Source organism: Caretta caretta, chromosome 6 (genome assembly GCF_965140235.1).
Source record: "Caretta caretta isolate rCarCar2 chromosome 6, rCarCar1.hap1, whole genome shotgun sequence".
Lineage (NCBI taxonomy): Eukaryota > Metazoa > Chordata > Testudines > Cheloniidae > Caretta > Caretta caretta.
This window is the reverse complement of record NC_134211.1, coordinates 73,696,374-73,723,101: the sequence shown is the minus strand read 5'-3', so window position 1 is coordinate 73,723,101 and position 26,728 is coordinate 73,696,374. Positions and strand designations below refer to the sequence as shown.

The 26,728-nt window shown below is 42.2% G+C and overlaps 1 protein-coding gene across 13 annotated transcripts in view; it reads left to right on the top strand.

The window, feature by feature from the left end:
* RYR3 (ryanodine receptor 3) overlaps positions 1 to 26,728 on the top strand; it is a 564,793-nt gene that overhangs the window by 379,967 nt on the left and 158,098 nt on the right. For all 13 annotated transcript variants that reach the window (XM_075129723.1, XM_075129725.1, XM_075129722.1 and 10 more), the window contains exons 57-62: positions 22 to 145; positions 11,700 to 11,815; positions 12,270 to 12,337; positions 14,818 to 14,939; positions 22,563 to 22,612; positions 25,378 to 25,438. In XM_075129723.1, coding sequence (XP_074985824.1) covers positions 22 to 145; positions 11,700 to 11,815; positions 12,270 to 12,337; positions 14,818 to 14,939; positions 22,563 to 22,612; positions 25,378 to 25,438 — 541 coding nt within the window. The remainder of the gene's footprint in view (positions 1 to 21; positions 146 to 11,699; positions 11,816 to 12,269; positions 12,338 to 14,817; positions 14,940 to 22,562; positions 22,613 to 25,377; positions 25,439 to 26,728) is intronic.

The window sequence follows — 26,728 nt, the reverse complement described above, 5'->3', positions numbered from 1 at the left end:
AGTTCTCTCAACTTTCCAAAGGAGGAGGTAGTCATCCTTTACTGGTACCTTATGACACCTTGACAGCCAAGGAGAAGTCTCGGGACCGGGAGAAGGCACAAGAGCTGTTTAAATTCCTTCAAATGAATGGCATCGTTGTATCTAGGTAAGCTGTGTATTTATTTAAAATATTTCCTTACCAATACCTTCATTCTTGCTAATTCCTTTCTCTCGCTATTCTTTGTGTTAATTGTGAACAACATAATTACCATTTTGTATTTTATCTATAACTAAAAGAAAATTATAATTTCCAGTCCTTTCTTAACATAGAAAATTATTTTGATTTTGATTTTGGGGATAGCACACACAGGTAAAATTTATAGTTCATGACAAATACAGAATACAATAATAAGATCTAAACCAAACAATGTAAACAGCTCAGAACTTCATAAATTAACACCCAGCAGTTGTCAGTAAGCATCATGGGAAAATAGGCTTTGTGGTTATATTCTGTATATATTCATTATATTCTATAATGTTATAGAAATGTATATGCATAAAATAACTCTTTTAGTTGGATTTCTATGATAACTGGTCTGTAGGATTATGTTTGATCTGTAAGACAAATGGACTCTTTGGTGTGCATCCCTGCATAACTTGTTCATGCAACGTGGCAGAACTTACAAAAGACACTGACATGCGTTATTTTATCTGAGGGCAGGATGAACACTAGGGAATTACTTATTCTGCAGTTAAATAAATAATTCATTATTGCAATACTGCATGAGGCCAAACCATTGAAAAATGAATTATTATACCAGAAGGGAAGAACCTCATAAGTTAAATAATATTCTTTTTGTAAAAATTCAATAAGACATTACCTGACAAAGAGCCTTTAAGGCCTTGTATATTTCATAGCATTCAGTATTTCTTGTAAACTAAAATGGTCTGGTAAGTGGGGTTCTTCTTCAAGTGATTGCACATGTCTGTTCCTTTTCAGATGATTTTACATGTGTATTCCACTTCAGGTGTGGACTTACCAAAAGAGTTTTCCTTACCCATCGGGGTGGCACATGCACTGTTCATTTCCTTGCACGTCCAGGTCAAGGAATAACAGGCAAAGCCATCCCAGCACCCCCTCAATTCCTTCTCGCTGCACTGTTGGAGCTCTCCATGGGCCATTGCTCTGGTTCCCCTTTTTTCCTCTGAAGAAATTTTTTTTTCTTGTAAATAGTTGTTATAGTGCTAGTGTATAAGTTACCTGTGTTGTTTCCCACTTGGGAATATTTTATTTCTTATTTTCTCTGTGGTTGTTTCACCTGGCACTGGGCAGTTTGGTTATGTTCAAGTCTCCTGGATTTAAGCACTGTCTAATTTGCAAGGGGGTCTGTCCTGAGCAGTGATTCTCAAACCCATTATTTAATGTGGCCCTCACCAAGGCAAAATAGAGCCAAGTGCTGTGGTTGCTGATCTTTTAAAAAGAGAACACAAAAATCTAGGGACATAAGATTACGAAACTTTATGGAATGATACCAGCTCCTACATGAAGAAGTGATTGGATTCCTTAAAGAAGAAGTGACACATGAGCGGGTCGCTGAAAAGGGATGTGGAAGGGGAAAGGGACAGAAAAGAACTGGAACATGTAACCCAGTTCCATGGTGCTTAGACACTATCTGTCAGTAGTGATGACTTTCCAAGCACCTGGGAGGGGAACAGTCTCCTTCTGAATGGGGGAGAAGTAAGATCCCTGAAGATTGATAATTGATAACAAAGGGTTCTATATCCAGCGAAGTTACATGCTGGATTTCAGCGTCTTCATTGCCCTCTGTTTTGGTGACAGGATGTCTGTGCGAAAAGTAAGATGAGTGTTCAATGCAGTAGTGATAACATGTCTATTATATGGAGCAGAAAAATGGTTATTAAAAACAGCTGAGCAGAAGAAACCAAACAGGTTTTTTTCAACAAAAGTTATGGTATATTCTTAACATCCATTGGTTGATTTTGTCACAGACAAATTAGCTGATCCTGGCAAGCTGCAGTTTTGCACCAGTTAAGAACAAGACAACTGCAAATATGGGGTCATGTCCAATGTGCACAAGAAGGTACAGTTATAGAAGGTTTACAAAGCTGCCATTGAAGGAAGTAGGACATGAGGCCAACCATGAAAGAGGTTGGAAGATTCAATTTTGCGGGATTTAAGAAGCCTAAACCCTCCCATATTGACTTTTGCCAAAGGAAGAAGACTTGCAGGGACCATTCAAGATGGAAGTCCATTCTATGCACTACCACAGCTACATCATAGCTGTGTGAGTCTGCTACTGCTATGGAGAAGAGTTACTACAGCTCTTACAGAATTAAAAACAATAAGGGGTGATTACCCCAGGATTGTAACCAGCTCTGGAGAAGCAGCACCACCAGGGGTGGTTTGCACATACTGGTTCAGAATGGATTTTCCAAAGATGAAGAGACAAACAAAGAACTGGGGATATATAAAGGACTCAGGATCTTCATTTTGAGTGAGCAAATGGACAGGACATTCTGTCCAATGGGAAGGCCCAATCCTGCTAAAAGGATGGAATCACTTTGGCCTAGTAGGGCCCATAAGACTGAAAGGCAACTTCTGCTATGTTTATTACTAAACATGTAAGACTTGTGGTTTTTATGTTTTCTCTGTGATGCTTTGCCCTAAGAATAAATGTACTTTGCTTTGCAAAAGCTGGTTGGTAACTGGTGTACACTGTTGTAGCCCCTGGAGAAACAGCAGCCAGAGGTGCTTGCCCCCAGTCAAGCAGCGAGATGAGAGAGAGAGAAGGAGCATCAACATCAGTTCGAGATGGAGAGATTGTGCCAGCAAAACTGATCCGGTAGGTGGAGCCAGACCTCATATGCCTAGTCTAGGGGAGCCACATAGACTCCAAATTGTTTCCTTGCTTTAGGGAAGGGGATGACATGAATGTACTTCTAAATGCTTTTGAAATGGGATATGAATTGAATAAGATGGGGCAAGAAGACATGGTATGGTGTCTGGCTCCACTTCTGCCAGGGAAGGCCTTAGTGACTTTCATCCATATGAACAGAGAGAACTACAAAGATTGAGGGTTATCTAAAAAAGAATTACTGCAAAAATTTAAAGTGATCCCTGAAGGAAGATTGAGGGAATTCAGAAAAAAGGAGATATGAAGTATGCTGAAGTTGCAACTCAAATTAAGAGGTACATAAGAAAAATGGGAGTGGGTTGGGGAGTCACCATTGTCATGCTGTCTGGAGGGGCTCATGACCATGAGTGCCTACCTCAGGGCAGAGTGTCAAAAAGCAGGGCAGACACCTTAAACTGGTGATACATTCTATAATTAGATTTTACCAAGCCAGTACTAAATGTGAACTTCTGGACCGCTATAACAGTCTTACCATGGAGTCATACAGTCCCCTTAGGCTGTCAAGTCTATCTTGCCACCCATGCAAGCTGGACTTAGTGATAAATGGTCACTTACACCAAAAATCACACAATATTCAGGTTGCTCCCAGTCGCAAGAGACCAGTCATTTATCCCAGATCAATTTGTACCTTAGATCTCACACCAAAGACAATACCTGTAGCCAATCCTGTAATAAACTAACTAAAGGTTTATTAACTAAGAAAAAGAAACAAGACTTATTTAAAGGTTAAGGAAGGCCACATATATGCACAAATGAGTTCAGTCTATGGTTCTAAAAAGTGACAGAGATGTAATAATCTGTCAGCATTGGATGTCTTTTCAGGGCTTAGCTCAGGTTGACCTTAGGGTTCTCTGCTTTTTTGTTTCTTAGCTCCAGGCCTTGCAAGAATCCAAACAGCAAAGAGATGAAAAATTTTCATGTGACCCTGTTTTATCTTTTACATTTAGCCTTCTGGTCCAGCTCCCTTACATGTAGCATTTCCAAGGTATGAGAGGGTATAGTGGAGTGGCAGTCATCCCTCCCCCTCTGGGTCGGAGGAAGGCCACACGGCCTCACTACGCCATAAGGACTGCTGCTGAATATCAGGAGAATTAGCATTAGGCATTAGTGTCTCAACTGGTCTAACAGGGCTGATCCCCCAGATAGTCAATTGGTTCCAGCCCTAAGGCAAAAGCAGGGTCTCCCAGGGCCAGTAGGCTCTGGCCCTTAGGCTGGGGCTGAACAGCCAACCATCTATAGCCCCTGGGCCCTTTAAGCCAGGGCTGAGCAAACACCTTAGTCTGTGGTGTCTGGGCCCTTTTGGCAGCAGCCAGAGCAGACACGATAGTCTGCAGGCTCTGGGCCTGTTAGGCAGGGGCCAGAGTGAACTCAGCTGTCTATAAGCTCTGGGCCCTTTAGAGAAGGGCAGAGCAAACACAGTAGTCAATTAAGCTCTGGGCCCTTCATGAGGGGGCAGAGTGAAAACCCAGGAGTCAATTAGCTCTGGGTCCTTGGTGCAGGGACAGAGCAAAAACCCAGGATCCAAATGTTCTAGCTCCAGCAGACAACTGACAAATGCAGGCCTCTTGACCTGGCAAGGGGAGGCTACTGCCCCAGGTGTGGGGTGCCAGGGAGGGGGCCGGTCCACCCTACTCCACTAGGCCCCAACCCACGGCCCTTAACAGACAGAGTGGTCCGCCACTGAGTCAGTGGAGAATCTAGCTGCAACATGCCAACCATGCTTCAGGCAGTGCTACAGCTAGACTGAAGTAGGCTGTCCCTGGGCCACTTTCTATCCTCCCCTCAGGGTGTACCTGGCACCATGTGGTGCCTTCCATCTCCTCTGGGTAGGTGGCCAGCAGCAGTCCTGGCAGGTTTGTGGCAGACACAGTTTCCGCAGTGGGCAGGGCATTGCCGGGCTTGGCAGCAGAGTCAGCAGGCTGGAGTAAGCAGAACACATCTGTCTCCCTTGGTGTCCTGGCTGCAACTGAGCCAGAAATAAGGTTTCTGCCCATCATTATCAGGGAACCAGAGGCACTACAGAACAGGGTGTAGTGGTGCCTCCAGCTGAAAGAAGGGACACTGAGGCATCTGCAGTACACTGCCAAATCTATGATACCCATCTAAGGATGGGAAATGTCCCAAGTAAAGTGTGTGACAGCTGCTTGGGAGATGACAATAGGTAACTACAACCAGGAAGGAGGAGGAACTTCTCCCCTGGTCTATGTGAAAATGAAAAAGATACTGAGCCAGCTGTGGGAGGAAAGGCTGCTCAGCTTGACTCAGTGCATTGGGAAGAAAAGGTCACCTCCATCTCCTCCATCTAGCATGCTGGTATCAGGCCATCGCTACCAATTTACTGTCCTCCAAGACTATTTACCAAATGCTTGGCCATCCTAGCTGTCTCTCTCCACAGAATTGGCATTCAGGTATTCCCCTACCTAGACAATTGTTTAATTCAGGGGCATTCCAGGTATCAGGAAAATCCAGACTCTGCTTGCCAGCTGCACCTGATTATAAACACAAAGAAGTCAATCCTTTATCCTGTACAGAAAATTGAGTAATTCTGGACACTCCTAGATTCTGCATCAGCCGTTGCATGCCTTCCTCAGACCAGGTTCTAAGCAATTCTGGAGTTATGCAACTTGCTCCAGGCTCACCTGCAAACAATGGTGAGAAAGTGTTTAAGGCTTCTGGGACACATGGCCTCTTGCATATTTGTAACTCTGCATGCCAGATGACACCTGGGGTGTTTACAAGACTGGTTAAAAATCCATCAATCATCCATATGACATGCTCTGGACAGGTTGATTCATGTACCTACAAGAGTAATATCCTTCTTGATATCCTTCTTGAACTGGTGGAAAGTCCAATGAAACATTTGCAAGGGAGTGCCCTTCTCTTGCCCCTTCCTCCCATGACTCTGGTCTTCTTTAGTTTGGCATGAATGTCTGGGTTCCTGACAGAGGGGCAAACACCAAAGATGGAGAGGAGTTATTTAAGTTAAGGGCCAATGTTGGCACAAGAACAAATGGGTATACCTGGCGGTCAACAAGTTTAGGCTTGAAATTAGATCAAGGTTTCTAACCATCTGCAGAGTGAAGTTCTGGAAAAGGGGGAGTAGTGGAGGCCAAAGGGAGTAGTGGGGGCAAAACCCATAACTTGTTTCAAGATTGAGCTTGATAAATTTATGGCATGATGAGGTTACCTACAATGGCATATGGCCTATCTGTGACTGCTATTAGCAAATATCTCCCATGGACAGAGATGGGACACTAGATGGAGAAAGCTCTGAGTTACTATAGAGAATTTGTTCCCAGATGTCTGGATGGGTGGGTCTCTCCCCCATGTGCTCACGATCTAACTGATTACCATAATGGGGGTCAAGAAGGAATTTTTCCCAAGGTCAAATTGGCAGAGAGCCTGGAGGTTTTTCTCCTTCCTTGGTAGCATGGGACACAGCTCACTTGCTGGCTTGAAGTCGAGTAAATGGTGGATTGTCTGTAACTTGACGTCTTTTTAAATGAAGATTTGAGGACTTCAGTAACTCAGCCAGAGTGGGTGGGTGTGGTTCTGTGGCCTGTGATGTGCAGGAAGTCAGACTAGATGATCATGATCTCCTCTGGCCTTAAAATCTTTGAGATAAGGGAAAACTCTGTTCAGGTCCTTACAGACAATATGACAGCATTATGACATGGGGAGCCAGATCAGATCTGTCAGGAAGCTTTTAGGCTCCGGAATTTTTGCATTCAGAATAAGATATCACTCAGGGTGTCTCATCTACAAGGGATTCAAATTTCTCTGGAGGATCATCTCAGTGGATCTTTCAGCAGGGATCACAAGTGGTCTCTAAAAATCAATATAATATGAGTGGTTTTTCTTCAAACCTGGGAGAGACAGACTGTGGATCTTTTCACTATGAAGCAGAAGAAGTAGTGCCATCAATTCTGCTCCATGGTGGGTCAGAGCCTGTGTTCAATCATGGACATGTTCCTGTTTTCGTGGAAGATGAATCTCTACGCCTTCCCTCTCATACCCTTGATATACCTTCAGTAATTCTCAAAACAAAGTAAGATCATGCTTCTCTAATATTAATTGCTCAAGCTCTATTACTAATTGGACACAACAGCACCAGTTTTCGGGCCTCCAGAAGTTGTCAGGACGACTGCCCTTGATTCTGCTTCAGGATATAGACATGGTTTCCGAGATTCACAGCCTTGTTAAATCCAATCCTCAGAGCCTCACAACATGGCTGCTGAGTGGCTAGACTGGCGGGAGGGGGGGTGGGAATGGTCACTAGCTGTGCAGAACTCTACTGAACAATAGAAAATTGTTCACCAGAATTACTTACCTACACAAAGGTGGACAGGCAAGTGGAATGTTCTTCCTGGTGAGGCAAGGGTTCAGGATGTTCTAGAGTATTTGCTGCATCTGAGCGAACCGGGTCTCTCTCTAAGCTCTCTCAAGGTGCACTTGGTTGCACTTTCAGCTTTTCATCTTCTGTTTCAAGGTCATTTGATATTTGATATTTTGCAACCCAATCAGATTTTTTGAAGGGAATGACCAGGCTTTTTCCTCAGGTTAAAGAGCTACTTTCCCCTGGGATTTGAACTTAATATTGTCAGCTCTAATGGGTCTTCCCTTTCAGCCTTTAACTTCTTGCCCTTTTCCATATTATCACCCAGGGTAGCCTTTCTGGTAGCATTTATTTCTGATTGGAGGGTTGGAAAACTGCAAGTATTATTGGCAGACCAACTTTATACTATTTTTCATATGGATAACGTTGCTTTAAGACCTCCTCTGAAGTTTTTTTTCCTAAGGTGAGTACTAATTTCCATATCAACTAAACCATCTATTTACCTACGGGGTTTTTTCCAAACCGCATTCACACAAGGGTGAGGAATAACTTCATTCGCTGGCTGTCATTCTTTGCCTCAAATATTTGTTTCGCGTACAGGGAGGATGAAATGGGAGGTGGTTACCTCACAACAGATTTCTGGATGGATCATGTGCATTTCTACGTGTTATGATGTTGCAAAGTCTAAACCACCTTCCAAGCTGATGGCACATTCCGCAAGGGCACAGACAGTTTCAGGAGCATTCTGAAAGAACATTCCAATACTAAATATGTGTAGAGCAGTGATTTGGTCTCCAGTTCACATCTTTATCAAGCACTGTGCCATTTCATTGGCTTCCAGAAGCAGTGTAGATTCTGGGAAGGCAGTTCTGCAGTTGCTTTTCAATAGACTCCAAGCTCTGCTCCATAGACAACTGCTTGGGAGTCACAGAAATGGAATAGGTATGTGAAATCAGATGATGAAGAAAAAACAGTTCCATACCTGTACTGTAACTGTTTTTCTTTTAGATGTGTTGCACACATCTATTCCATGACCTGTCCTCCTGAACTGTGCTTCACATCTCAAAGCACAACAGTTACAGCACAGGTATGTAACCATTTTTCCTCTGTACTTGGAGGAGGTAGATAGCTTAAGTTTGTTCTTTTAAAAAATGAATGTCTATAGGGAAAGCATAGACTCAGCTTCAAAGAAATTAATACTAATTAACACGCAGGTGGTATGACTTGAGTCCCAAGAGTACTCCTATTGGCTGTGATGGTACTATTTGTATGAGTAAAGTAAATCATGTGCATAAGTGTTTACATCATAGGGCCCTAAAAATTGTAGTCCTTTATTTTTACTGAATGAAATCCACTTAACTCAAATATTTAGGCTCTTTGTGAGTGGAGATCAGAGCAGCTGAGTTAAATCCATTCAAGTCCAAAGCCAAACTGCAGGTCTGTGGTATAGCACCCCCATTCCTTTGAATAGTCAGTTTGTAGCCTATGTACAGGAATAGGAATTGAAGCCCCTCTATACTAATTGCACAGGATCTTCAGGTCTGGGAAGAAAGTCCTGGCTTGCAGCTTCCTGAACAGTCCAGTGTTCCGAAAGATGCATGCGTCATGCACCTTTCCGGGCCAGCCTGCGTTAATGTCAATGAAATGCCCACCGTGATCCACAAGCGCCTGGAGAACCATAGAGAAATACCCCTTCTGATTAACATACTCGGAGGCTAGGTGGGCTGGTACAAGAATTGGAATATGGATCCCATCTATCGCCCCTCTGCAGTTAGGGAAACCCATTTGTGCAAAGCCAGCCACAATGTCATGCGCGTTACCCAGAGTCACGGTTCTTCTGAGCAGGATGTGATTAATAGCTCTGCAAACTTGCATCAACACAGTTCCAACGGTCAATTTTCCCAATCCAAACAGGTTAGTGACCGACCGGTAGCTGTCTGAAGTTGCCAGCTTCCAGATTGCAATAGCCACCCGCTTCTCCACTGTCAGGGCAGCTCTCAATCTCGTGTCCTTGTGCCTCAGGGTGGGGGCGAGCTCATCACACAGTCCCATGAAAGTGGCTTTTCTCATCCGAAACTTCTGCAGCCACTGCTCATTATCCCAGTCTTGCATGACGATGTGATCCCACCACTCAGTGCTTGTTTCCCGAGCCCAGAAGCGGTGTTCCATGGTGGTGAGCATGTCCATGAGTGCCACAAGCAATCTCCTGTCGTATGCATTACTCGAGTCGATATCATCGTCAGAGTCCTCACTGTCAGTTTGGATCTTAAGGAGTAACTCACCTGCCAAACGTGTTGTGCTGGCGAGACTTGTGAGCATATTCCTCAGCAGTTCAGGCTCCATTCCTGCAGACCAAAAGGGAAGACAGAGCGTGCAGTACAAAAAACATTGAAAGATGGTGCCAAGTGTGCACAGAAGCACAGGGATTGCTGGGAGGCGAACTGATGCATCATGGGGTGTTGGGACAGGACCCAGCATGCTCTGCACTCCCTACCCCCTTCCCACAAGCCACAGCGCCAGAATGGGAAGAGGTGCTCTGTGGGATAGCTGCCCATAATGCGCCACGCCCAATGCCGCTGCAAGTGCCACAAATGTGGCCACGCCAGTATGCTTGCAGCTGTCAGTGTGGACACACAGCAGCACTTTCCCTACTGTGCTCTCCAAGGGCTGGTTTAACTCAAAGCGCTCTACATCTGCAAGTGTAGCCATGCCCTCGCTGTTACTGTAATCATACACCACATGATGGAACAAATATATAGAGAGTTATTTGGTTGCACAAAATCAAATAATTAAATAGCAGAACACGGAATGTATAAACTGTCATGCCTTCAATACTGGAGGGAGAATGAACAAATATACAGTGATGATGAAAAAGTAGTAAGCAAAGTAAATGTAGAAAAAACAAAGAGGTAAAGCAGAACAAAAGGAAGTAAATACAAGCCCATTTTAAAAACAAATAAAAGGCATAAATAGATAGAGCTATATGACTTCTATGAGGGAAATAAATTAGGCAAACAATGACAGGAAAATTTCAGGGAGGGAAAGTTGTACTCTGTAACTAGAATATTCTAATTTGGAGGGGGGGTTGGGGTTTTTTTGGTCTTAAATCAGTGCATGGCCTTTTGACAGTTATAGTTTCCTGTCTATTTTTTTTAAATATGAATCCCCACCCCCCATTAGTTTTTATTTAAATAGAGAACCTGAATGATCCCTCAAAGATATGGTTTAAACAATATGCACCACAAGGGAAAAAAACCCTAAGGTTCAAATCTACAAAGGGACTTAGGCCTTGCAAAACTAAGAGTCTTGTAGCACCTACAATTTAGGTCCCTAGACACGCAGTGGAATCCAGAACTCTGAGTTTAGGGACTTGGGCTGCCTATACAACGAATGGGGAGATAGGTGCCTGAAAATGGGATCCATAAAAGCCAGCTAGGCAGACAGAAAAATGAGTCCCTTTAGCCTACTGGTTAGTACATTTACCTAAGACGTGAGAGACACCAGTTCAGTTCCTCTCTCTGCCTGATGAGAAGAAGGGATTGAGCAGGGGTTTCTTGCCACTCAACTGAGTGTCCTAATCACTGGGCTATGGAGCTTTTCTCACTCTCTAGACCCTGTATGTTTAATTTTTAATACACAGAAAATACTTTCATCAGGAGAGATTGTGAGAGACCTGCATCAGACTATCCCACAGCCTAGTGCTGTCCTATCCACTCAGTAAAAGGTTGCAAGGCGGGGTTCTTGTCTCCAGCCATTTTGTGTAGAGTTAGGCCTGATCTGAAGACACCTACCAGCTTAGGCCCCACAGGTAAGAAAGGTGGGGGAACACATATCTTCCCCTGGTTTGAGGAGTCCACTGGGGCATAGGCACCTGGGTGTCTAGAATGATGTATTGTGCACATGGTCAGAAGCAGGAACTTAGGTGCTATGGGGACCTTTATGGTGCAAATTTAGACACCAAAGGCTTCTTTAGAGTTGAGCAGAGTTTTTGACCATCTCATTGCCACCTGAATTCCAGACTTAGGTGCTTATGTTCTTTTGTGGATCTGGACATATCTGCTTCCTATGCAATATTCAGCATCTTCACCATGCACTGAAATCAGTGGAAATTGAGTAGCCAGCATCTTGCTGGATCAGGCTCAGAATGAAGTCACTTTCATTTGCGTAATGTGATCAAAACTTTCCGAAGTCATGATACTGAAGTGCATGATTTTTAAACTCTTTTCATGGAAAAGGATAAAATCCCTCTGAAAAATGTAGCCTTATTTTAAGTAACTGCTATAGAAATAGCTATTTGGAAAGAGTGTTGCTATGAAAGCTGGATTTTAATGTATGAAAATTTACCTTGATTAGGTAATAAAATAAAAAAGGTCATGGAAAGCTTCATAGAAACCTGATAATTTGTAACATTTTTGTAATATCATTTATTTTAACCCTTTCTGAACTAGGGGTCTGAAAGATATGGATTTGGATGCATCATCCATGGAAAAGAGGTTTGCATTTAAGTTTTTGAAGAAGATTCTAAAATATGTTGACTCTGCTCAAGAGTTCATTGCACATTTGGGTAAGTTTCTCAAGTGTTTTTATTATGAACATCATAAAAGTAAAAAGAAAAGGAGTACTTGTGGCACCTTAGAGACTAACCAATTTATTTGAGCATGGAGCTTTCCTGAGCTACAGCTCACTTCACGGCTGTTACTCTGAAACCTATCATAAAAGTAGTTAATATTTAAACTTTACAATGATAAAATAAACCCATTATGCTGAGTTGCACATATGACAACTTCTGTTGCTTTTGAGAAAATATACCACAAGATTCTGATTATTATTTATTCTAAAAAAAATGCAAATGCAATACTTGTTGCATCTGCTGAACCTGCCAGCTGGAGTGTCTATACTGCTTTACTTGTACTGCTTCAAAATTAAGTCTGTAAGGCTATTTCAAAAGACTGTAGAGTTATTTACAATTAGATTTTTGCTCAATCTTATTGACATTTATGTTGATTGTATCCTTGCAGAAGCCATTGTCACCAGTGGAAAAACAGAGAAATCACCACATGACCAAGAAATTAAATTCTTTGCCAAAGTGAGTGACTTAATATTTCAAGGAATGTGCTCAAACTCCTGCTATTATACAGAACATAGTGTGTGTAACAATCGGGACAAGGATGGTTGGACCTAATTGTCAGAGCAGGAGTCAGGCTGAGTCAGGTACAGGGAGGTCAGAGTCCAAGACAGTCCAGAGGGCAAATCGAGTCAGGCATCAGTATGCAGGCAGGATCAGGCACCAGGTTGCAGACAGCAGTCAAAGAGCAAAGGACAAACTAGGGTTGGAAGCCAGAGTCTAGGGTCTATTGCAAGCAGGGTCTGAAGCAGAGACAGGGAGGCAGTCTGTGCTGTTGCTCAGATAGCTCCTCTTCCTGGCTTCCTGGTTTAAGTACTGGTGCCAGCCAATCAGTGGGCTCATAGGCGTAGACTCCGTGGGTGCTCCAGGGCAGGAGCACCAATAGGGAAAAAAGGGTGGGTGCAGAGCACACACCGGCAGCCTCCCTACCAGCTCTCCCTGCACCTCCTGCCCGCCAGCAGACCCTGCAGATCAGCACCTCTTGGTGCCTCCTGCCACGAACAACTGTTTCTGAGGGTGCAGGGAGTCGGGGAGGGGGGAGGAGCGGGGATCGAGCATGCTCCGGGAGGGGGCAGAACTGGGCGGGAGGGGTGGAGTGGGGGTGGGAAGAGGCAGAGCGGGTGTGGGCCCTTGGGGGAAAAAAGGGTGGAGTGGAGGCAAGGCCTGGGGCAGAGCTGAGGGTCAAGCACCCCCAGCAGTTTGAAAAGTTGGTGCCTGTGAGTGGGCTATGAGGTCCTGCGGTGCGGTACTTCCTTCCAGACCACCCTCACATGGTCCTCCTATAGGAGCCTCACCTAAGCTTCCAGTGGCAATGCAGCAGCAGCATCAGGAGCACAAAATCTCCAAGGTTCCAGCTCTGCAGGTTCCTTCTTCATGTGTTAATGTTACAGAACTATGCATGTAGTGGAATATCTGTTTCCCATATATATAGGTGGGTAATGAGTCAGAGAGTCCAAGTGACATTTCCAGAAGTATTGATTTAAGGCACTATTTCTGGAAATTATTTTGCTGAGTGATAGGGGACATAGTATGAAATTAAAAGACAATATATTTATAACAGATAAAACATAATATTCTTTTGTGGAACATATAAGTAATTTCTGGAACTTGCTGCCTCAGGATATTATTCAGGCAAATAGCTTAGTATGCTTTTTATAATAAGATTCAATATTTATATGTATAAGAATGGCATATCCACTTGAATTTGCAGTTACAAGGGCTATCAGTCCTCAGGCTTTGAGACATAAACTCATCACCATTTAGGATAAGGAAGAAATGTCTTGCTCTGGGATAATATTTGCATGGCTTGTTATGAACAAGCAGGGTCATGGGGCTTGAGACCAGATCTGAAGCCAGATAGTTGGTAGGTGTTGTCAATATGCATGGTCTAGTTATCTGAAGGTTTCATAGTCCAGGGTGCAGGCAAGTGCAGCTGCTGTGATATCAGTCCATGGGAGAATGGCAATCAGTGAACAGGCAGAGCGCAGGGGCAGGCTGGTCAGTGTAGATATTGGGCAGGGACAGGCCTGGCAGGATGGGGTACAGGCAGATCGGAAGACTGACTTGGGTAGCAGGAGTTTGGTCTCAGGGTCTGTGCAGCAATATGACTAAAAGATGTGGTGCTCAGCAAAGGGTGGGGGCAAGAACAGGAAGCTTTATATTAAGGGGTGTCCAATCAGCAGTCTGCTGCTAGTCATCTGATTCTGCTGAGTTAGTGGGTGTAGCCTCTAGTTGTGGGGAACTAGCTGCAGTTCCCTTATCTGACCTTGTAGCATGGGGGTGCAGGATAATGCTCTCACTCTGCAACCCCACGGACCTGCCTTGGAGATCCATGGCCCTTGACAAATACTGGACAGATAAGATGGGTGAGGTAATATCTTTTATTGGACCAACTTCTGTTGGTGTAAGAGATAAGCTTTCGAGCAACACAGCGCTCTTCTTCAGGTTTGAGCAGACCAGATATCCTGGGACCAACATGGCTACAGCCAATATTGCAAACATGTAATATAGAAAGGGATGGAGAGTACACTTTCCTCACTGATGCTGGCTATTGTTGGGAGCTGCATAGCAAAGCAGATGGATCCAATCTGGCAATTCTAATGGTTTTGCTCAGCAGATAACTGATGAGATAATATCCCAATATCTCTTGTATTGTTAATATTCTGCTGTCCCTATTTTCAGAGGTTCCCATATATTTACATTAAGACACCTCTGACATCTCACAGTAGGCTATTTGTTGCTTGGCTTAATTTCTGTGTAAATTTGTCATATCTGAGATTTGAATTTATAATCTTAATGACTAAAACTAGAAAATGCAATTGTAATATAAAGCCTAAAATGAAAAGTCTGTGTGAAGGGACTGTGCTGTATTGGAGTGCTGTCTGGTACACTTAACAATGTATGTAGATGATAAAAGTATATTTTGTGTCTGTATTCCCTAGGTTCTCCTACCATTAGTTGACCAGTACTTTACCAATCACTGCCTGTACTTCCTGTCTTCTCCAATTAAGTCACTCAGTAGCAGTGGATATGCTTCCAATAAGGAAAAAGAAATGTTGGCAAGGTAAGTAATAGACCGAGGTAAACTCTGTGGAATTGTATCCAGATTATAAAAATTTAATTAAAAAAAATGGCAAAATAACAGTGCAAAAGGTTAGGTTCCTCAAACAGATCATAAAAGGCTGATTCTTCCTTTAATAGAGTGGCAGTAAATAAATAACATTCCTCATCTTTATTTTTTTTCTTTTAATTTTAATCATTTAATTAATTTAATTTGCTTTTCATCATTTTTAAAATGTGAAACGTTAATCAGGTAGAGATTATATATATTTTCAATAATAGTCTTACAAAATTATCAAGCATTTTGACAAGTTTGGTGGTGACCCAAAAATCGGTGCCATGGGATGACTGTTAGATGCCCATTCCAGTCTTTCATAAACAGGAAATAATAGCATGAAAACTACCACTACTAAATGATTCCAGATACCACTGTTAAATGTCAGCAGAAAGTCAAGGTGCTAAGTGCCTCCTGATTCCACTGAAGGCAGCTGGAATTAAGGGCCTCAGAACCTCTCAGCATCAGAATCTGAATAGTCGTGTATACTGACTCTCCTCTCACTCTTTGAGTTCTACCCTCTGGAAAAGGACAGAGGCAAATAAGAAGCAGACACTGCTGCTGCTTTTACTGTATCAGTTTGGTTACTGAAAAAGGAACTTCAGGCTCTAAAGCCTTTTCTACACTGCCGCTTTACAGCGCTGAAACTTTCTTGCTCAGGGGGTTGAAAAAACACCCCCCTGAGCGATGCAAGTTTCAGCGCTGTAAGGTGGCAGTGTAGACTGTGTACCAGCGCTGGGAGCTACTCCCTTCATGGGGGTGGTTTTTTTACCACGTCAGCGCTTTAACATTGCTAGTAAAGACATACCCTAAGATTTGTAAACTTTAAAAAAAATTAAAAATGAGTCTATTGTGGGAAGTGAAGAGGACAAATCTAGGAAACAATCCAAAACGTCAGTTACAGCTAATGTCTATGATTGAATAGCCTTAGTAGTGAAAAAGGTTTGTGCTCTTTCCCCTGCTCTTCTGTTTGCCCTTTCAAAAGATCCTCTGGATGCCAACATCAGAAAGGAGATAAAAAATGGGATAGATAAAAAATGGGAAAGGTCTTGTGTAGAATTTTCCTGTGTATGCATGACTTTTGATTGTGTATTTTGGACCTTTCAAAATGAATCCCACAATATTTTTAAAAAATAAAGTAACGGGGCTTTATTCCTATCTATCAGAAACATAACTTAAACAGTAGCAATAATGCTTAGTAAGAAGCTAGAAGATATTGATACTGGTTGAAACTCACTTCATCCACATAAACTGAAGAAAATGGCTCTAATATGGGTGAAGTGTAGGGGAACTGAGTAGGAAAATCTATCCATCTCAAACTAGGGCAGAGTTCAGGTCTTCAGCACACTGCTTCCTCCCCATAGAATCATAGAAGATTAGGGTTGGAAGAGATCTCAGGAGATCATTTAGTCCAACCCCATGCTTAAAGCAGAACCAACACCAGCTAAATCGTCCCGGCCAGGGCTTTGTCAAGCCTGGCCTTAAAAACCTCTAAGGATGGAGATTCCACCACTTCGCTGGGTAACACTGTCCAGCGCTTCACCACCCTTCTAGTGAAGTAGTGTTTCCTCATATCCAACCTAGACCTCCCCCACTGCAACTTGAAACCATTGCTCCTTGTTCTGTCATCTGCCACTACTGAGAACAGCTTAGCTTCATCCTCTTTGGAACCCCCCATCAGGTAGTTGAAGGCTACTATCAAATTCCTCCTCACTCTTCTCTTCTGCAGACTAAACAAACCCAATTCCCTCAGCCCCAGTCGCCTACTGACTCCATCCACTTGAGGGAAACATTGACGCCACAGAATGCATGTATAGATCTTATGTCCCCTATGCACGTACCTAGTGGGTTGGTGTGAAGATGTTTTCCGCCTCACACAGGTTGTCTGGAAGCCACCCTTCCATGGTCTAACTTCCTGCCCCTCTTCCAACAGCAACTCCAAGCCTCAGTATGGGACTGAGATGAATTTAATCTATTGAAAATCAGTGTAATTGGAACCAAATGTGGTTGAAATACCTTTCAAAACACTAAAGCTAGGGGCTAGAGTCACTGTAGGATTTGCACTAGTGAAAGGCAGCACAGACTCTTGCAAAGGGTCCCAGCTGTGAGCAGATAAATTGCTCGGATGCAAGGTGCCCATTAAGAAAAATGGGAAATAGACATTCTTCTCAAAATGGCTACCTAACTGTGGTCAAGCTATGATCACAGTCCCATTGAGAACAGTGACAAATGGCAGCCTTTGAAAGAGCACAGTTCTACGTGGAATTCTCTGTAATAATTTTTTAGTCCCTGCTGAAAGAGAAACTTTTAATTGTGAAGAATAATGTGAAAAAGTTACCATTAATACTAAAAAAAGTCTTCAAATGTAGCTTGCTCACAAGTTTTTTGGCGAGTTTAATTATAAGAGCAGTTTCAAGTGTCTTTTATTCCATTATTAAGATTATTTGGGATAAATAAACTGTCAGACAATGGGTGCTTCATTTCTGAAAGGATCCATTTATTTTAACTCATAAACTAATTAACCAATTCACTTGTCATTTCTCAGAAAATTCATTCTGTGTTCCGAGTGAATACTGTAATTTTGGAGAGGAGCTGAATGTGTCATATGTACCAAAGTGGTTGAATTCCTGCTTTAAGCACAAAACTCAGCGTTAAGAATGGAACCAACAGTGAAACCTCCATGATTAGTGAAAATTGGAAAATATCAGTGAAAATGTTTTCAAATTTATCTCATCATTTCTGTTCTTAATAGAGAAACTGCAAATGAGGATGAAAGTGAAAATTCTATAAAACACTTAACATTATCCCTCTGATGATTTGGGCTTGAAGGCTCTACATATGGATATGAAATATTTGTATTGTTTGTATCCAAATCCTGAGGTACCGTAATACCTAGATTTAAAGCCATGGCAAGAAAGTAGCTCTTTGTTTCTCTTTCCATGGGGCTTCAGTTGCAAAAGTAAAATATTGATTAAAATATCACACATTGGAAGGATATAGCCAGGCCTTGCAATGTGGAGTACTTTTGTGAAAGAGGATGTAGCATGGGGGATAGCAGCTGTCATAGCCAGAGTGAGGCAGAAGCAGAATATTAGAAGAAACTTAAAGTGCAATTCTTTAATATGAACATTTCCTCAGCCAGACATTACATGAATCAGAATTTAGTGATAGAAAGTCCAACAAGATCATCTAGTCAGTCTCTCTGCCAGGTGCAAGACTGCTAGTTATAGCAGTAATTCTCAAACATTTTACTATTGTGCCCCAATTTTATCACAGCAATTGAGCTCACAGACCCATTTTCACTGAAGCTACAGATGCTATTCATATTTTATCAGCCATTAATGAAATATAAAAATATTAGAGTTTACAGTGACATAAAGACTACACTAAAAGAACATTATTTAAGTTTCACTGATAAGCTAGACTGCCAAAATTTAGGTTGCAGGTACACAGAATGGACAGTGCCCAGGGAATGAGGAAGCTATTCAATAATTTCTCAGAAAACTTTCACAAGAATCTTTTTATAATGGAAAGTGTTTGACAACCTAAACACAGAGACAGCTCCCAGCTGTCCCTATCATTATAATAGACTTACCATGACGCATTTCAATGGATTGATGAGCTTTGGGGCAGCCTGGAGGGTCATTTGAGACTGAGGGAAAGAGACTGGGGCATCCTAGAAGGATGTTATTGGGAGGTAGTAGAAGTCTGGAGCATTGGGAACTGTTTGGAGAGCGTCCTGGAGCATCCTCCCCTATACTACCCCTCCTACGCATTATACCCCCTTAAGTCCTATGTTTCTCCTTCCTATTCCTCTGGCCTATTCCCCCTTGAGCCCTTGTTCCATATTCTGTCCCTGTTCCACCTCCCTGCCAACAAGGCTCTGAAGCAGCCATGTGCTGTCACATCCCCTTCCTTCCTGCTCTCTCCTCCCCCGTGATTCTACATTTGCTGAGTACCACTGAGAGGAGTCAAATCTGGTTGACCCATATAGCTCTGTTAGATGTCTGTGTGACTGTATTTGTTGCTGGAACAAGAACCAAGGGAGTGTAAAGGAAAATCCCATATAAAGTTTCATTTGTTTATTTTCAAGAGCTAAAAATTAAAAACTAGAGTTTTGGGCCTCACCAAGACACTACCAAAGCCCCAGCACTGGGCTACGGTTCAAGAGTTTACATTTTTGTGCATTGTCAAGTCCAGTTTAAAAGTCCCAAGTGATGCACTTTTCACCATTACTCTTCTGAGACTATTCTGCAAGATTATAGATCTCATTGTCAGAAGGTAGGGAGGGATAGCTCAGTGGTTTGAGCTTTGGCCTGCTAAACCCAGGGTTGTGAGTTCAATCCTTGAGGGAGCCATTTAGGGATATGGGGCAAAAATTGGGGATTGGTCCTGCTTTGAGCAGAGGGTTGGACTAGATGACCTCCTGAGGTCCCTTCCAACCCTGATATTCTATGGTTCTATGAAGTTTTTCCTTGTGTTCAGTTACATTTTCCTTTTCTTAATTTCATAATGAATCAGTCCTTCCCCTCATTGAGCATATTTGTTCCTCTTCTCTGAACTCGCTCTAGTTTGTCAATATCTTTCTGGCAGTGGTGCTCAAAGCTGAACAAGGTATTGTAAGTGTAATTGCATGAGAAACTTAAAAAGAGGAATATTTAGCTCCCTATTTCTTAATATGTTAACACTACATACTCAGCACAAAACTACATCAGACTTGTTTGCAACCAGTTGACATTGCAAATTAATGTTTAATTCACTCTCCACTATGAGCCTTGAATCTCTGTCCACATTACTGTGTTCCAGGTTTTTTCCGGTCATTGAGTATGTATTTCATATTATGTTTCCCTGGATGCATTAGATTGTCTTTTGTCAAGCTGTATTTCATTTTCCTGTTTCCTACCTAAGTTTCCAATCTTTCTCTATATTCATTTGTTTTATTCCACTTTCCTGACTACTGTTCACCAACTGTTCCCAGTTTAGTGTCCGCTATAAATTTCATTAATGTGCTGTATACTCTCTCTTCACGATGATTAATTCAGATATTTAATAAGATTAGACCTAAACATTGAATCCACTAATCTCCTTTCTCCAACTTGTCCACCGATTTATCTTTACCTCTAATCCTCTAATTTTTCATTACCTTTTACGGTCTTCTAGCCAGTTTTCAGCCCACACAACAGTGTTCTTATCCAACTCAGTTTGAATTAATTTTTCAAGTACAATTTCACAAGACACAATATAAAATGCTTTACTGAGCTCCAAATATATTACATAAGAATACGTTCTAGGATGGTCCAATAGTTAGGGAACTAGATTAGAACTCAGGAATTCAATTCCCTGCTCTGCCGCAGATTTCCTGCATGACCTTGGATGAGACACCTAGGGCCAGATTTACAAAGGTGTTTAGGCACCTATGTATTTAGGTGCCTAAAGATGCATAGCAGGATTCACAAATTCACCTAAGTAAATTCAATGGGAGTTAGCTGTCTAACCTGCTTGGGCACTTTTGTATGCCTTCATTCCCCATCTCTAAAATGGGGATATTACAACTTTCCTACCTCCCCAGGGTATTGTGAAAATAAATATGTTAAAGATAATGAGATGCTTAAATACTAGAGCAATGGGAGAGCAATAAAAGTACCTTAGATAGCTATAAGAAATGTAATAAATCTATCCCCAATTTTTAAATCTATTACAAATAGAAAATAAGGTTGCCTGGTGAAATTTATTCTTTAGAAACCTACGCTAGTTATTGCTTATGGTTTCCATTACCCTTTAGATCAGTGGTTTTCAAACTTTTTTTCTGGGGACCCAGTTGAAGAAAATTGTTGATGCCTGTGACCCAGTGGAGCTGGGGGTGAGGGGTTTGGGATGTAGGAGGGGCTCTGGGCCGGGGCAGGGGGTTTGGGTATAGGAGGGGGTCAGGGCTCTGGGCTGGGGCCGGGGATGAGGGGCTTGGGGTGCAGGAGGAGCTCCGGGTTTGGGGGGACTCGGCTGGGGATGAGGGGTTTGGGGTGCAGGAGGCGTTCTGGGTTTGGGCTGGGGCAGGGGTGCAGGAGGAGCTCAGGGTTCTTGCCTGGGGGTGCAGGCTCTGGGGTGGGGCTGGGGATGAGGGGTTTGGGGTGCAGAATGGGCTCCAGGTTTGGGGGGGCTCTGGGCTGGGACAGGGGTGTGGGAGGGAGTCAAGGCTCTGGGATGGGGGTGCAAGCTCTGGGGTGGGGCCAGGGATGAGGGGTTTGGGGTGCAGGAAGGGGTTCTAGGTTTCAGGGGGGCTCAGGGCTGGGTCAGGGGACTGGGGAACAGGGTTGGGATGCGGACTTACCTCCAGTGGCTCCCAGTCAGCAGCATAGCCAGGGTGCAGAGGCAGGCTTCCTGCGTGTCCTGGCACTGCGGACCACGCTGCGCCCTGGAAGCAGCCAGGAGCAGGTGTCCGGCTCCTAGGCAGAGGTGTGCAAGTAGCTCCTCGGGGCTCTTGCCTGCAGGCACCAGCCCCACCAACTCCCATTGGCTGGTTCCCAGCCAATGGGAGTGCGGAGTCAGTCCTGAGGGCGGAGGCAATGCGCAGAGCCCTGTGGCCCCCTTGCCTAGAAGCCGGACCCGCTACTGGCCACTTCCAGGGCACAGCGTGGTATTGGAACAGGTAGGCACTAGCCTGCCTTACCTTGGCAGCACCGCCGATGGGACTTTTAACGTCCCAGCTGGCGGTGCTGACCACAGCGACCCAGTGCCTTACATGCCATGACCCAGTACCCGAGCTTTGAAAAACACTGCTTTAGATGTTAGGTGAATTTTCTCTCATCTATTACGTTACTTTACTATGGATTGAAACTAAACTTGTAAGACAGTGTTTGCTAGGACCACTCTTTTTTTCTGTTAATATTTCAGGATTAATTTTACCTATCGGTGACTGTTACAAACACAAAAAGATAAACTGTTTATAAACAGGTTTCAGAGGAACAGCCGTGTTAGTCTGTATTCGCAAAAAGAAAAGGAGTACTTGTGGCACCTTAGAGACTAACCAATTTATTTGAGCATGAGCTTTCGTGAGCTACAGCTCACAGCTGTAGCTCACGAAAGCTCATGCTCAAATAAATTGGTTAGTCTCTAAGGTGCCACAAGTACTCCTTTTCTTTTTGTTTATAAACAGTATCTTCTGAAAGCATTTTAAATTATCTTAAGTTTGTTAACGTTTATTTATCTTTCTCATATGTCAAATGAAACAATGCAATGTTATTCACCATGCGGGAAAAATTACAACCATTAGAGAGAGATTCAGCCATATAAAATGCAGTTGCTGCTAACTATTGTAATTACAGGCAACACATTTAATCTTTGAGGTGCTTTTTAGACTTAAAGTTATTCGGGAAGATATTATTGCCAGATGAAAGAAAGTATCTGATTGCTTATTTTCTTTATGTGATTGAAAATACACCTTCAGGGAACTACCGTGTACCTTTCTTTCACATCTTGTAGTCTCACTATTCTCTCGTTATTGTTTTACCCCATGTTCTAAATAAAACATTAATCTCTGTGTCTTCTCCTACTATTTTGCATTCTTTTCTGCTTTAGCCTATTCTGCAAACTTGCTGCTCTTGTTAGACATAGGATTTCACTTTTTGGTAAGTTATTAAAAGATATTGATGAAGTTTTATTTATAACATTTTGTGCTTCCTATAATATATCTAAGGTTTATAACTGATGAGCAATATGATTTGTGGTGGAAAATAAGTGGTGTATGACTGTTAACTTCATTATTTCTGTAACAACTAAAACTTTTCACAGTCTCTGGATACAGTTCTGCTTTCTGATGCACATGCTCCAATCCCAGTATAGTCAATGGGAGCAACAAATGTGTAACTGAAGATAGAATTTGATAGAATATATAAAGTATAGTAGTGTAACAGGTGTAAGTAGCATCAGGTGAAGTGAAAGTTAATATCGAGATTCCATTTGAATCTCTGCCTTTTTCATTTTCTCATAACTTTCACAAAAAATTAATTTATAATAATAATTACAATATTTAGTGTCAGCTGAATTTGATAAATTAACCTTAATTTGTTGTCGTGTTATGTGAGTGTGAAATAAACCCACTTTTTTCATATGGTCTGCTAAGAAATTAGGTAAAGAAATTTAGATGATAAGATTCAAAAATAAAATCACTTTTTCTGATGCTTAAATTCATATATAAATCCTCAATATTGTTGTTATTAAAGTTAAAGTTAATATTTATGAAACACACAGATGTGTATAGCTGGCCAAAACTCCGGGGTGGGGGCGGGGGAGAGTTTGTTGTTTAGGTATTTCCTTCCAATTTAGAGCAAAAGCAAATTTTACCAACATTTCTTCTGAATCAAAGGCCACTACACTCACTAACACCCCTCAAGGTTTTTTTTGGGAAACATGGTGTTCTAAGAAGGAAATGGGTGAAAATTGACATTCTTGTCAGTTTTATGACTCCTTTGCACTGAACTGCAGCAGTGAAACACAAGAATGTCAGTTTCACTAAACTTCTGCCTGGTGTCCAGGCTCCAGCCAGAGCTATTGCGAAGTAGGGAGCCTAGCTGCCTGAGAGCCCTGGCTCCATTTGAGACTGTGCAGTCTGCCAGGCTCCCTGCCGCAGATGTCTAACAGACATGAGAGCCCTGGCTCCAGTCTTGGTTTCCAGGGCTGCTGCGGCAGAGCAGGGAAACCTAGCAGCCCTGTGAGCCCAGGCTCCAGATGGAGCTCCAGGGGCTGGCAGGTACTCTCCTGCAGAGATGTGGCCTCTGGAACACCAGCAGATTTCCAGTGCCTGTGTTTTGACAAAAGTTTTGTCCAATCTCTAATAGATTCAGTGAAACTATTCAGTTCCTCGAATAGGTGGTTTTGTCAGAAAACTTCCAAACAGCTCTAGTTTAGAGTGCTTTGCAAGTAAAATCCCAGTTCCATGCCACTCACAATTTAAATATATTATTAATTATTTGCATTACCATAGAATTGAGGAGACCAGACTTAATGAAAGGACAGGGAGTGTGGGGTAAAGTGATTATTACAGACACATGTCTCTAGATATATATAATAATGAGTATGATTCCATATCAGTAAAAGGAAATTGTGGTTCAGGCTCATCACTAGCTACAAAGTTCAGACCCATGTATTAAAATGGGGCCAAGACTCAAAGGGGATTTAGACCCAGTTATAATTATATTCACACTAAGAAAAATATTCTCTCTTTCTTTCTGCTACACAAAGTAGCACAAAAAATGCTTAATAAGGTCCTACTCCTGCAATGCAATCCAGTAGGATGAACACCTGTTCCTGTGTGGGATCTCATTGACTGTAGTAGGTCCCTTCATAGGTGGAGGAGTCTGTGTTAGCAGATCCCGTTTCCAGATTGTGACCTACATGTCTACTTTATCTTTCTAAATGTCTTTTCATTCCATATAATTTATAGTATCTTAAGTATCTGAATTTGTTGGGCTATTACCTCTGATAGAATTTCTGCACGTATAAGCGTTGCAAAGGAAACCAGAAAGCTATCCTGAAAAATACTTACTCTGTTCTGAAGATTATAAATTGCCATCTTGTAACTAATTCATGATCCTTTAAGAGAAGTTGTCACAGTGCCTTGTGTCATGGAAAGTGGAAGATGGTTAATGAAAACCCTTACCTCATTTTGGTGTGTCACAGTGCTTCTGTTTCATATTTAGAGACATTAAAGAGACAAAGAAAAATGTCTTCAAACAGCATAAAGAAAGCAGGATTGACATCCTGGCCAGAAGTGTTTAATATATACATTTAGGCCCCAAACCTGCAAATATTTATGCACATACTTAACTGTACTCCGGTGAGTAGTTCGACTGAATTAAATGTGCTACTTGGGTGCATAAAGTTAAACACATGCATAAGAGTTTGCAGGACGGGGGCCGTATAACATACGTGTAGGGCCCCCAACCCACCTCTTGTTTAACATGTTGTCTTCTATGGAGATATTTTTTCCAACAATTGGACTATCCTCCATATCTTATTTTTTCATTAACCATTCAGCACCTGCCTCTCAGTGGCTGCTCTTGGCATCCAAGAAGTTTTAAACAAAAAGGAAAAGAACAGCAACAGCGAAAGACAAAACAAAATGAAGGAGACAGAAATGGCACATTCTGAAATAAAGTATGCACCCTGTTCATTTTGCCCAATCTCAAGAGGGAAAATAAGGAGAGAAGGAGGGGAAATAAAACCATTAGTTCTAAAAGATCTTTTTAGCAGGGGGCATTGTAGGCCTTCCCATCACACATGAATTTGATATATAATTAAGAGTCATGAAATGTGTATGTTTGCACATACTGAAATATTTGTTAAAAGTAAACTATATTGTTCAGAATAATATGTTCTTTATTTATTATAACAGGGAGTGATGCTACTACAATGGTGAGCTGCCTGCACATCTTGGCTCAGACACTGGATACACGGTAAATTGGCCAAGTTTTTACTTTATTTCAGTACCAGCTACAAATTATATGGTTGTCAAGAATCACTTCAAAGAACAGTTCTGCAGATCAATTGTTATTTCTTTCTTTATTTCCTGCTGATATTAGATCTCTAGAGTAAATATTATGGTCCAGATTTTTCAGACACTGTCCTCCACTTTTTCAGATGTAATGTTGCATCCACAGTTGTTTGTGCCCACAACTTAGGTGATTACAATGTCTAATGTCCCTATTTGCAAATGCAGTCAGGGACTTAATTTAGAAATATAAGTGACATCATCTACGAAATTGCACTTGCAGTTATTTGCACCCACAAAAATGGAGGCAAGTTTACACCAGGCTGAAAAATTGGTGCTAGAGGTGCATTGAATAACATTTGAAGCTGGCAGTTAGCATAGTAAGAGACATTAAAATGTAACTCAGTCTGACATTGTCTGATCGTAAATCACTTTACTTTTAATGACATATAATTTATAATAAAATAAATGCTGAAAACCACTCCAGAAGGTATTAATGAGCAGCTGAGTGATATATGCAAATAAATGTATTAGTGAAAATTATGATGTCCCCCCAGTTATTGCTATTGTATTTTTTTTAAGAAACCCACTGCTCCTAATTATTTGTCACCCCTAACCTCATCTTCATGCTATCTATATCTTCAGGTGTTGCCATTCCAACCAAACAATCAACTGGTTAAAATGCTTGAATCTATTATTTCTTTTATGGATTTTAGTAAGTAGTGAATCAGTGTCCTATCATAGCGTTAGAGGAACACTGAGATTCTGGAGATGTCACTTTTTGGATGAAGCATAAAACCAAGGAGTCTGCTTATTCTTCTTTGAGTGATGGTCCCTATGTGTATTCCACTCAAGGTGTGCATGCTCACCATGCTCCTTAGACTGGGATATTTTTGCTAGCAGTGTCCATTGATCTGGACCTACACACGTCCCCTCCTTGTGAACTGATTGGAGGACAAAAGGAGCAGTGCAGACCAACCACCTCTCCAGTTCTTTTCTCCTACCTGTAGTCTGAGATGGAACCTCTTCAGTGTTTTCGGTATTAGCTAACACTCTTGTTCTAACATTGGACATAGTTGTAGATAGTTTTAGATCGTTTCTAATTAGAATAGTTTAGCAGATTTTAAGGTTTAGAGGTCTTCCCCCACCTGGTCACTGCCCTGCACAGGGTGCCTAGTTTGTCCAGGATCCCAGGATTCAAGCTCTGCATAGCCTGCTGCCAGGTTTTTCCAATCAGCGACTTTTATGACACATG